This window comes from Aplysia californica, unplaced genomic scaffold (assembly GCF_000002075.1).
Source record: "Aplysia californica isolate F4 #8 unplaced genomic scaffold, AplCal3.0 scaffold00639, whole genome shotgun sequence".
NCBI lineage: Eukaryota > Metazoa > Mollusca > Gastropoda > Aplysiida > Aplysiidae > Aplysia > Aplysia californica.
Window position 1 is genome coordinate 139,050 of NW_004797909.1, and position 13,026 is coordinate 152,075.

General features: G+C 41.8%; 1 protein-coding gene across 1 annotated transcript in view; it reads right to left on the reverse strand.

Moving 5' to 3' along the window:
• LOC101864092 overlaps positions 1-287 on the reverse strand; it is a gene marked incomplete in the record, with an annotated part of 10,612 nt that extends 10,325 nt beyond the window's left edge. The window contains 1 exon segment of the mRNA XM_005107874.3: positions 110-287. Coding sequence (XP_005107931.2) covers positions 110-166 — 57 coding nt within the window.
• Positions 288-13,026: the final 12,739 nt, after the last annotated feature.

Below are 13,026 nucleotides of genomic sequence, written 5' to 3' on the forward strand. Positions count from 1 at the left end.
AGAGAGAGAGAGAGAGAGAGAGAGAGAGAGAGAGAGAGAGAGAGAGAGAGATCCTAACTCATCGGTAGAGACTGGTGCTACATCACGAGTACTAAACACAACAGCTTACGGAATAGTAGGCGCACGCTGCAGCCAGAAGACAGGAGAAGGCGACCAAAATCTTCATTTTCACTGCAGTAGTAGATCTAGTAGTAGTAGACGAAAAAAACTGACGCTTGAACCGTTGTAGAGTATTGCTTCTGCTCCTAGATGGGCCTCTCTGAGCGGAAGACTGGATGATGAATTTCTCCAAGAGCGACCACGATATTTATAGGAACTGTGGATTGAGTGCCATTATCTCTGTTGATGGGACTTGCCACCTACAGCAAAATCGGATATCGCCTCTGCTTTACAAATATCTGATTGTGCGCATGTGACATCTGGGACAAACATCACTTTTGCATTAACTTGTTACAATAACGGCGTGGCCAACGTGTTAAAGATTAATTGTTATTCAACGTACTTGGAGTGTCATTAACTTTTCCTGCCCATACTTTTGGTATGACTGACAGTTTGACAATCAATATTACTGATAGGACGTTTATTTATCCTGACGTTGCAATGTCTGTCTGCCCAAAACATTATTCTCATGAGCACTGCTTCTTAATACCGAAGAGCAGCAATATTTTTAAGATGAAGGGTCTAAACTTTACTACTCCTTGTTCCTCCTGTACCCCTTTCCCATCTTTAACGCCCCCTCCCCTTTTTTACCTATTGCTCTGTCACTCTCCTTCCATTGCTCCCCATCTTCTGCTTGACTTCCCCTTCCACAATTCTTTTAGTGTAACCAAGCTGCACTCATTTACCATTGACGCCATCTCTGGTGTAACTATAAGTATGTAGATGTACATTAGTAAATTCAGACTGATTATACTCACCGTTAATTCAGTTTATATCGTGCTGGATTGTTTTGCGAACTGAATCTTCCCTATTAATTGAGCATGTTGGATTTTCTAAGCCATGATTCCATAGTAAGCTTGATGCAGTGCAGGATATATACTTTAACTAATCTGCACTGGCTTGATGGCAACAAACAACCATGAGGCAAGTAAGTCAGACATCAGCGGAATACGTTAGGCCTCAGTGGACTCTCATTTTGATGAAGATAAGCAGAGGTCATTAAGATTTGATAGTGTGCACTAGCCAGCCCAATACGACCTTGTCGTACGTTTGACCAATAGAAATCCGTGTTCTTCAGTACTATTATAATCTACTGAATTACTTCTTTTGTTGCTACTTTTCCCCTTTTTCTCCCCCTACTCCTCTCTCTACCCCCCCCCCCCCCCCCTTATCTGCTTTTTCGTTTTATCTTCTCTCTTTCTCAGTTAAATAAAATAACAACGAAAATCTCCCTCCTCTTCCACACCCGAACACCTAAGCTTTTCGGATGAGCAACGAAAAATTCGTTTTTAATTTTAAAAAGAAATGTGTTTGCTTGTTTCAGTAAAGAGAAGCATATCGACACAATAATGCCCATTCAGTGCTGGGACAAGTAAGATTGACAGACAAACACAACAGAGGGAAAGTAAAGAAGTAATCTACTAGTGGCACCCTCCAATCACCTGCAGAAAAACCTCAGAGGTCAGGTGTGTACGCTACAACGCTACATGTATGATCCCTTGGTAGAAAACCGTCAAATAGTAGGTCGTTGGGAACGCTACCTGGACGAAAATGTAAAATCCCCTCCAATGAATATGTCCCTATCACGCCTGTAAAATGGCACTCGAAAGACTGTATTCCTTGAATCTAAACGCATTGACAATGACTCTCCATTGAAGCAAATCAAGGAAGTCAGAATATGAACTAATACTTGGGCAATCTATTTCCACTTCCTCAATGTCTACCGCAAGGGCAAAACTGTAGTAGTGCAGCTGAAAGTCCCTATATTCGGCTCAAAACTATGGATTTCAAGTTGTAGGCATTTATAGCTTTTCCAACCTCTGCTACAACTATTTCATCGCATAAGAACCCCTTGAAGCCGTATTTCTTCCCATACCGGGCATGTTTGTCACCACCATTTTCTCATAACGTCAATCGTTTATTTTTCTTAGCGACCGATTTCTCGAAACGTGGTTTTTCTTAATATTCACTGAATGAAGAAAAGATGTAAAACGTAAACTTTGTGTGGTGAATTGTCGATAGAATACAAAGAATAGTAGCCTATTTCGTTGGTGTTTGGAGTGTGGATTTTCACAGATTTTTTGCAAACGTGAAAACTACCTCAGGAAAAAATTCAGTAAAAATTTTCTAGTACGCTTAGGCCCCGCGTCCACTGCTCTTTTTCGTCACTTGCAGGCCGAGCTCACATGCAAATGAGCTTGCTTTTGTCAGTCACTGACAGCCTTTGCCTGACTACGCGATTTTCCTGCATGCACACTTTTTCGCCAGACGTACAGGGGACTAAGAAAGCCTCGATTCGACTCATTTTGGAAGAAAATTTGCATCTTTAAGTACATTTTTGCTTCTTCATTGTACTTTACATGATCAATAAAGTTGTATCTCATTATAATATGTTGTACAATAGCAGATTCGTGCTGAAAAACAGCGAAAAAATGAAATTAAAGCACTTCACCTAGATCTAGATCAAGATTTATTTCGTTCTTGGGAGAGCTAAAAATAGGCCAAGTTATTCCGTCTTGGGTTAGACCTATAGCTATGGACGTGTCTAGATCTAGTTCTAGATCTACGTTCTCTAATGTTTAGTGCTTCCAATTTTCCGCCAATTTTTAGTTTTCTCCAGACCTTATCTGCCGGTCCACTAGATCTAGGCCTAGATTCTAGATCTACATCTCGATATATAATTATTGTCGCTTTGCCTTTCCTGAAACAGCGCTGTAAATATGAAGCTTAATTTATTCTTCGCTGATGAAAGTTCTGATGACCAAGTGAACAGCGCGTCTGCGTTAGAAGACAAACATTAAAATTTTGTGAGCGTGGGTTCGAATCCCAGTCCCAGCTTTTTCTTTTTTTTTTCTTCTCCTCATCGTCCCAACTTTTCTGAGAGACTCACTGAGATATTCAGTCGGACTCAGGACCACGACGAGGCAACACTTATCTTGGACGGGGGCCCCCTGACAGACCCGACTCATCGGACCGCCAGGTAACTTTACATGGTGTCAGAAGTTGGAACTGAGACTTGTTTGTTTGTTTGGGTCTGGAGATTCTAGATTTCTAGACTTAGAGTCTTTTATTTGAGTAGATCTATTCTGGATTTCTAGTTCCACAACAAGTGAACAGAAATGGCACAACATAACAGGGAAAACCAGCAGAAGCAATACACAGCCAACGTACCCCTTCTATCAAAATTAAACGTAACAGATGGCACAAACCTAGCACAAGGGCGGAAAAAGTTTAAGTGAAACTTCGAAAATTATGCTATCGCCACCAGATTAAACAAGGGAGAAGAAGATTTCCAATGTGCAGTGTTTCTAGCGACGATTGGGGAAGATGCTGTCGACAATTTCGAAGGTTTCCACTTCGAGGACGAGGCAGATAAGAAAATCTCCAAAGCGTCACACAAGCTTTTGACGACTTTTGCATTGGAAAGACACATGAAGCCTACGAGTCTTACAAGTTTCACATGAGGAAACAAAAACAAGACGAAACAATAGAGGCCTACATTGCACAACTTCGTCAGCTAGCCAAGTCCTGCAACTTCGGAGACACACGGTTGCAAGACCGCTTAATAAGAGATCAGGTGGTGATAGGAGTGAGAGAAGAAAGCTTAAGAGAAAAGTTTTTGGAAGACAAAAATCTCACCCTAACAAGGTGTCTAGATAGGACGAGCATATGAGTCATCTAGGACACAGTCGCATACAATGAGCCAAAGTACTGGAAACGAAGTTTCAGAAGTAAACAGGTTACAGAAAGGAAAGTTTTACAGGCAAGGTCAAAAGTCAAGGTCAAGGCCAGGGCCCCAAGCAAAAATTCCAAAGAAAAGAAATCATAGGTAAAAAAAATGTCACAGATGTGGAAGGGGTCCACACGATAAACAAGAATGTCCTGCCAAACATGCTACACATGCAAAAAGAAAGGACACTTCTCCACAGCTTGTAGAAACAAAGACAAGAAGTCGGTAAAACAAGTTGAAGAAATTTTCCTGGGAACACTACAGCTGGAAAACGAGTATGGTGTCAGGGCCGTGCAAAGCAACGATGACTTGTGGCACGCAGAAATAACTACAATAGGAAAGCCAGTTAAGTATAGAGTGGATACTGGTGCAGACGTCACGGTGATCATCATCATCCGGTGCCTTGCCGACTGGCGTGGGCGATCATGGACCTTCACTTCCATCTGTCTTTCGAAGCAGCAATGGTGTCTGTTGTTCTTGCTGCTCCCAGCCATGTTGTCATCTTGTCCAGTATCTTTTCCCTCTGTCTGCCTCTACCTCTCTTTCCATCAAACTTTCCTGTTGTTACAATGTTCTCCAATGCTTCTTTCCGCATTGTGTGTCCGAAAAAAATTGCCTGTCGTTTTCTTATATTCGTGATAAGTTGTTTTCTATAATTTGCTTCAACCAGGACTTCTTCATTTGTTTTTCTAGCTGTCCATGGGATACGTAGCATGCGTCTCATGAACCACAACTCTGCCGCAACAATTGTTTTTTCCAGCTGTTTATTGATTGTCCATGCTTCGCACCCGTATAATAGGATTGGCTCGATGTAGCTTTTCATTACTCTTTTCCTCATTTCCAGTGACAGATTGATGTTTGTTAGTATCTGTTTCATCTTGTGGAAGGTTGCTTTTGCTTGGCAAATGCGGCTTTTAATTTCGGTGTGACATCTACCATCGGATGATATAATGGTCCCCAAATATCTAAAATGTTGTACTTGCTTGAGGGTGGTATCATTGATTTTGATATTGCATGTTGGGATTGGAGTATTTCTGCTTATCACCATCGTTTCGGTTTTCTTGATGTTTAGGTTTAAGCCCATGTTGTCATTCTCTTGTACGATGACATTTAATAGATTCTGCAGGTGTTTTTCATCTTCTGCTATTAGGACTGTGTCATCTGCATATCTTAGATTGTTTATATTATGTCCCCCTATCGAGATACCAGGCATTTCTTCTATGTGTCTCATGATATTTTCACTATACAGGGAGAACAAGTCTGGAGAAAGTACACATCCTTGTCTGACTCCTCTTTTAATCTGTATGTATTCGCTGATGTCGTTTTCTATTCTCATTGCAGCTGTTTGATCCCAGTACATGTTTTTGATAATCCGTAAGTCCTTCCCGTCGATATTAAGAACTTCCAGCATTTCGATGATCTTGTCGTGCCTGATTTTGTCGAATGCCTTGGTGTAGTCTATAAAACATAAATGAAGATCTTTCTGAACTTCTAGGGCACGTTCTATTGTTGTTCTGATGACATATATGGCATTTACAGTGCCTTTTCCTTCAATAAATCCACATTGTTCTTGGGCTATTTCTGGGAGAATTTTATTTCTTATTCTCATCATAATTATTCTGAGTAATATTTTTGTTATGTGGCTCATGAGGCTGATGGTTCGATTTGTTTCACATTCGTTTGCATTGGGTTTCTTTGGTAAAGCTATGAAGATAGATTTTGACAAGTCTGATGGAATATGTCCAGTGGCATATATGTTGTTAAGAAGTTTTGTCAGTGTGGTGATTCCAAAGTCTTCTAAAGCTTTAATCATCTCTGTGGTGATGTTGTCCGGTCCTGCCGCTTTCCCATTCTTCATCTTTCGTAGTGCCTTGACAACTTCTTCTTTCATGATTGGTGGTCCCTCGTTGTTATTTTCCACTCTTCTTTGTTCATCTCTTTTGTCATTGTACAGGTCACCGATATATTCTGTCCAACGTTCTAGTATCTTGTCTCTGTCCATTATGATATTCCCATCCTTTGATTTGAGGCATCCTGTTGATCCACGTGTTCTTGTATGGCACACCTCTTTAATTTTTCTGTGTAGATCTTTTGAGTTCGCATTGGAATGATTTTCCATTTCTTCACATTCTTCTTTTAACCAGGTCTCTTTTGCTATATTACATTTGTGTCTGATTTCTTTATGAAGATTCATATATTTTTCCAAATTGTTTTTGTTTATTCTTCGTTCCTCCATAAGATTAAGAATTTCTTCAGTCATCCATTTCTTCTTTGCTTTTGTTGTCTTTTCTGGTATGACTTCTTTTGCAGCCTCATTTATAGATGTTTTAAGCAGTTCCCATTGTTTTTCTATGTCTTGTATTTCTTCTAAGGGAGCGAATTTGTTTTGTACAGTTATTCTGAATTTATCTTGCATTTCTTTGTTTGATTGTAGTATGGCCATGTTTAGTTTCATATTCTTTTTCTTGCTCATGTGTGTTTTTTTCAATCTGATTCTAAATTTTCCCACTACGGGTACATGGTCACTGTAACAGTCTGCACCTGGCCGCGTTTTGACATTGAGCATCCCGTTTTTGTATCTTTTCTTGATCATGATATAGTCGATCTGGTTGCGAGCGCTGTCTCCAGGACTCTTCCAGGTCCATAATCTTCTTGGTGGTTGTTCATACCAAGTGTTTCCAATAATCATGTCATTCAGGATGGCCCATTCTAACAGTTTTTCTCCTCTTTCATTTCTGTTTCCCAGTCCATATGGACCCACTATGTCTTCATGTCTTATTGCTCCCACTTTTGCATTAAAAGCACCCATGACTATGACAATGTCTTGTGATTTACAATGTGTCTTTGCTTGGTTTATTTCATCATAAAATTTCTCTATTTCATCTTCTGTGCTTTCTGAGGTTGGCGCATATGCTTGGATGATGGTTGTATCGAATGGTGATCCTTTCAGTCTCACCAGCATAACTCTGTCTGATATTGTCAGGTACCCCTTTAGTGTCTTCGATGTTGGTATGTCCATGATGACCGCTACTCCTCTTTCATGTTTGTCGCCTCCTGAGTAAATGATGTTATATCTGTCGGACACTATTCTGCCAGCTCCTGTCCATCGTACTTCACATAAACCCATGATGTTAACATTCATTCTCTTCATTTCTTTCTTGATGTTGTCCAGTTTTCCTTTCTCTAGCAATGTTCTCACATTCCAGGTTGCTATGTTTCTTGTTTGATTTTTCCTTTTGTGAGCAGTATCTTGATGACGATCTGGTGTCACCTGCTGTGCATGACTGACCCTACCGGACGAGGCAGTTCTTTCAGAACTCCCCTTTACGTCTTTATCTTTATTTATTGAAGTGATATGATCCATAATGTTCTAGGGAAAGAATACAGCAGTGGTTTCCCCTTGCCTTCTGCTGGATTTTTGTACGGTTTACTCCGCTAGCCTTTGTCCAAAAGGACTAACCCACAAGGCAGTGGGGGCAGGTGGCAGGTTTCGGCGCCTCCCTCTCGCCTGACAGTCTCTTTACTGAGCACATAAGGTATTTTATAGAGACAGGGTTGCCACCACCCTGTCCCACCTCGCTCTCCAAGACTGTCGCCAGTTGGTCCGCGACTGCTTATTGGTTATTCGCAGCTACCCTACATAATGTAGGCCGTTCCACTATCCGCCACCTGTGGACGCGGTGGGTCGGGGATGGTCGCCCCAGCTTTAACCCACGGTGATACCGGACAGATATTTCAAGAAAAACTCACCTCTAATGAAGAAAACAGAGAAGAAGTTATTTGGAGCAGGACACCAGGAACTACTGGTAAAAGGAGTAGTCAGGGATACATTGGCTACTAGGAATACATCTTCAGAACAGGATTTGTATGTCGTCACAAACCTGAATGAGTCTTTGTTAGGTAGACCAGCTATAGAAGCTTAGAAACTCTTGGAGAGAGTGAACGAGGTGAAGAAACAAGGTATACCTTCGGAATATCCAGAGTTATTTACGGGGTTAGGAAAGATAAACAAGCCCTGCAAGATCACACTGGATCAAGAAGCAAAACCGTTTTCTGTTGCGGTTCCTCGTCGACTACCCCTGCCACGGAAAGAAAAGGTGAAAAGAAGAGCTTGTGAAGATGGAGCAAGAAGTTATTGAGCCAGTCTCTGAGCCAACAGACTGGTGTGCCCCCATTGTTGCCATTCCCAAGCCAAACGGAAAAAGCAGGTTATGTGTAGACTTCACCAAGTTGAATGAACGTGTGCAAAGAGAAAATTTTCCCCTACCTACAACAGATCAGCTGCTAGCTCAACTCTCGGGGTGTGAATATTTCAGAAAGCTAGACTGCAATAGTGGATTTTTTCAAATACCACTAGAGAAAGAGTCACAAAAGTTAACAACTTTTATAACGCCATACGGGAGGTACTGCTTCAAGAGATTACCTTTCGGAATCAGCTCAGGACCGGGGGTCTTTCAAAGGGAATGACCCAAATCTTGTCGGGCATTCCTGGAGTGGTGGACGACATTGACGATGTCTTGATCGGAGGAAAGGATAAGGAAGAACACGACAGCAGACTTCATATGGTACTTCAAAGAATGAAGCAAGCAGGAGTCACCCTAAACGAAAAGTGTGTTTTTTGCGTCAAATCCATCAAATTCCTCGGACACATTATATCCAAAGAAGGCACACATATAGACCCAGAAAAGGTAGAAGCCATCACAAAGTTCCTGAGACCAGAAAAGATAGCCGATGTCCGAAGTTTCCTAGGCATGTTGGATCACATAGGAAAGTTTGCACCCGGTCTGGCAGAAAGGACAAAGCCGTTGAGAGATTTACTAAGAAAAGAAACAATATGGACCTCTGATGATCCGCAGGAACAAGCATTCCAGTCATTAAAGAAACAGATGAGTACAGCACCTTTACTCATTCACTACAGTCCTCAAAAGTCAACAAAGATATCAGCTGATGCATCATCCTATGGCATGGGTGGTGTACTGATGCAAAAAGAAGGCACTCATCGGAAACCAGTCTATTATGTGTCAAGGTCCTTTACAGATACAGAGCGAAGATATGCACACGTTGAAAGGGAAGCCTTAGCAGTTACTTGGTGCTGCGAGAGATTTGCAGACTTTTTGGAGGGATTGCCAAAATTCCTGATTGAAACAGATCACAAACCACTTCTTCAACTGATGAAAACAAAGCATCTGGATGAATTGACCCCTAACATTCAGAGATTTAGGATGAGAATGATGAGGTTTTCCTACAATATCGTCCATGTACCAGGAAAGAATTTGGTAACGTCCGATCCATTGTCAAGAGCTCCGGTGGGAGTGCCAAGTAAAGAAGATCATCAAATGGAAGAAGAGTGTGAGCTACACGTCAGATCTGTCCTGGAAGGATTCCCAGCAAGTGACAAGGAAATGCAAGAAATTAGAGAGCAGCAAGATGCAGACGAAATCTGTAAGAAATTAAAAGAATACTGTCAGTCCTTATGGCCAGCGACAACCAAAGTCGATCCAGTTATGAAGCCATATTGGACGTCGGGAGACGAGCTGACTGTGGAACGAGGTTTGCTACTATAGCAGTGCCGAATTGTTATTCCCACAATATTAAGACAGGATATTTTGAAACGTCTTCACGAAGGACACCAGGGGATAGTCAAGTGCAGAGCGCTGGCTCGAAGCAGTGTATGGTGGCCTGGACTGTCACAGCAAATCGAAACGTTGGTTACAAACTGTCCAGACTGTGAAAAAGAAAGAAAGGTCAGCCCAGAACCATTGAAGCCGACAGTCACTCCAGACTACCCTTGGCAAAGGGTGGGTATGGATCTTTTTGTGTGGAAAGGTCACACATATCTCCTAATAGTAGACTATTACTCGAGGTGGATTGAGATAGCCTATCTAAGAGAGCCTACTGCTTCAAATGTCAATTTTTGCTAGATATAGAGTTCCTGAAATCGTCGTCTCAGACAATGGATTCCAGTTCGTTGCACACGAGTTTCAAAAGTTCTCACAGTACTATGGTTTAACGCACCTGAGAAGCAGCCCTCTACATCCTCAGAGTAATGGAAAAGCTGAAAGAGCCGTCAAAACTATCAAAATGTTACTAAGTCTGATGATCCTTACTTGGCTCTCATGAACTACCGCTCCACTCCTTTACAGCAAGGACAGAGCCCAGCAGAACTTCTAATGGGTAGGAAAATCAGGACAAGAGTGCCCATTTTCCCAGAAAAATTGGTCCCAAAGGGGGGAGAAAGGCAGGTGATCAGGAAGATTGACGCAGCTTTCAGGCAGAGGCAGAAACAGGATTACGATCGAAGACATTGCGCCAAGCCCATGTCAGACTTGTCAAAAGGACAGCCAGTTTGGGTTAAAACCCCAAGGGATGCCCAAGGCTACGGTTGTAGACAGATCGAGAGACAGATCATACCTCTTGAAAACGGACAACGGCTTGAAGGTTCGTAATCGTCATCAGATCTGGCTGAGGACGGAAGGCGACGACAGTAACCATCTCGTGATCCCCAGGATCAGGACGAGGCAACACTTATCTTGGACGGGGGCCCCCTAACAGACCCGTCTCATCGGACCGCCAGGTAACTTTACAAATTATAATTTGTTGCTTTTTAGTTTTTTAAAGTGGTAAATAAATCGCCAGTGCTGTCTGTTGTCCTCGTAATCATAACATACTGGGCTAAAAATAAGTTTAGCTGGTCTGACGTCGGTGGACGTGGATCTTTTTGAGTCGCTTCTGCACCATGCAAAAACTTCGTACATTAGCCTGGCCTGGAAATAATCTTATTTTGGTGGACGCGTAGACTAAGGAAAAATTAATCAGAAAAATTTGTAGATCTATGGTTTGCCAAGACGCATGCAACCCCCCCCCCCCCCCCCAATTTATTTCCATGAAAAATAAGTGTGGTACTAATTACGTAAGACGTGTCAATGAAATCCAATATGGCCGCCATATCCATGGAAATGAAACTTTTTTCTCAAATTTGATTGCGGATTTTAATTAAGACTCCGTACTATGCTTGTTTTATTTGTGAACTTTGGTAACATTTGATCCACAAATAAGCGAGATAGCCTTCAGCTGTAGCGCCCCCCCCCCCCCTCTTAACGCGTCCATTGACACAATTTAGAACATGAGGCCGGCTTCGACCTTGCATGCCAGGGCCAACATAGGCTAAGAGGACAATACAACATCCCTGCAGAAAAACCAAGATACTCCATAACATTTCTCCCCAATCGGTAATCGAACTCGGATCTACTGCGTGCGACGGTGAAGCGCCTTACTACCACACCATAGACTCCCCAAGGAATCATAGGACGTGCTGAAACATTGTGCCATTTAACCACAATGAATATTTTATTCGATTTCTTTACATTAAACTGAGACTTTTTAAAATCTCGATTTAACACTGCGTTATTGCAATGACAATAATAATATTGGTGATGATAATGTTATAAAACGTCTAAAATTGAGCCTTAAATGTTGAAAATAGTCAGACACGGTCGAATTTGTGGTCTTCAACCCCCCCCCCCAACACACACTTTTCTAAAAGGCAATATTTATAAATCATCTTAATCAGGACCCTTAATGTTACCCTTTCTTATAGTGTTTTTCTTTAATTTTAGAATATTCATCTTCTGGACACTATACGGAAGGCCAGAATAAGATCCGAGGCCACATGCACGTGCCTGAAATAGCAAATAATGTTCTTGCTACCAAAGTCGTCCGGGTGGGTCACAGCTTGCTTGCGCTTTAGCTTTGCTTCTCCGTCAATTGGAGACTGTGATTGCATTAGTGTGACCGCATCCTTATTTTATCTTGGTCAGATCCATTATTTAATTTTGATATCGTTTGATAGGAAGTTAGGAAGGGCGCTGGTTAGTGCAAACATGATCAAATTGACGTCTGCTTCATCAATAAAGGCTAATCGCATTCCGAGCGCAAACTAAAGACTTTGTTTGTTTGATTGAAGAGAAGTATCCACACAATAATGGTCGTTTAGTGCTGGGAGTAAGTAAGACGGACCGACAGAAACAACGGAGGGAAAGCAAAGAAGTATTTATAGGACCTACCCTCCTGATACCATCAAACTAAAGACCTGATCCGACAAGGCATTGTGGTCTTCTGATTGGTTGTTTTCATCAACTGTATCAAATTGTGACCAAGAGAGTAAAACATTGAAGATTTTTATCAAAACGTGCCAAAATGGTCGCTTTTGCACTCCACAGAGGAAAAAAACCTGGCCGCTTCGTCTACAAACGAAGATTAAAATTGGACGAAACTTTCTGCAATGTACACTGATCACTCATAACTCGTGGTCATGTTACTCCAAACTCACCACAATATTGCGTGACGTGGACTTTTTTCACCTTCGGGTAAGGCCACACGTAATCGATGAGGCTGGATTAATCACCATCTATTCTAACGGAAGTTTGGGGTGTGTCGCTGTCTCGCCTCTACAATTGCCGTTTGTATTGAACAATTTAGCCACGTAAAACGCTCTGTGTGACAATTCTCACCTTTGCTGAGGTGCCTGTGGTTCCGTGTCAAACTCATTTTCGCTTCGATCCTGACTCTACGCGGGTTCTATTGTAAGGGGCCTACGCTTTTTGTGTGTCCTAATGGAGCAACAACACCCACAGCGCAGATGTGCATTTGGAAAACACAAATTACCAAAACGTCAAAGCTTGGGCATCGAACTCGACAAGGGTCAGGATTGTTCTTTTCCTTCCTACTATTTTCTATGTTGGATTATAACCCATTGTTCTATTTCTACAGATGGAATCAGGAGCTCAGACAATGAAGCACAGTTTAGTAGCCCCCTATGGGTTTTTTTCTTCTGAACTTTCAACTATTCTGAGTGGAAAAAAACAACTTCAAAAACAGCAAATTTGTATTCATTCAGAGGGTATGTGCAAGTCTGAACTTTTGCGTCTTGACTGACGATCCTAAAGCAGTATGCATGATAAATATTTACATGAGCGGTAGCAATTGAGAAAGTATTATTATAAAATTGCCCCGGCCCGCCATTCAGATCTTGACTTCCTCGTTATGCTCTTAAGGGGAAACGTGATCATTGCGTTTGGAATCAAGTACATGTAACGTGTAAGGGGAATCTCACTATTTAACAGGTGGGTTTTCTTTTC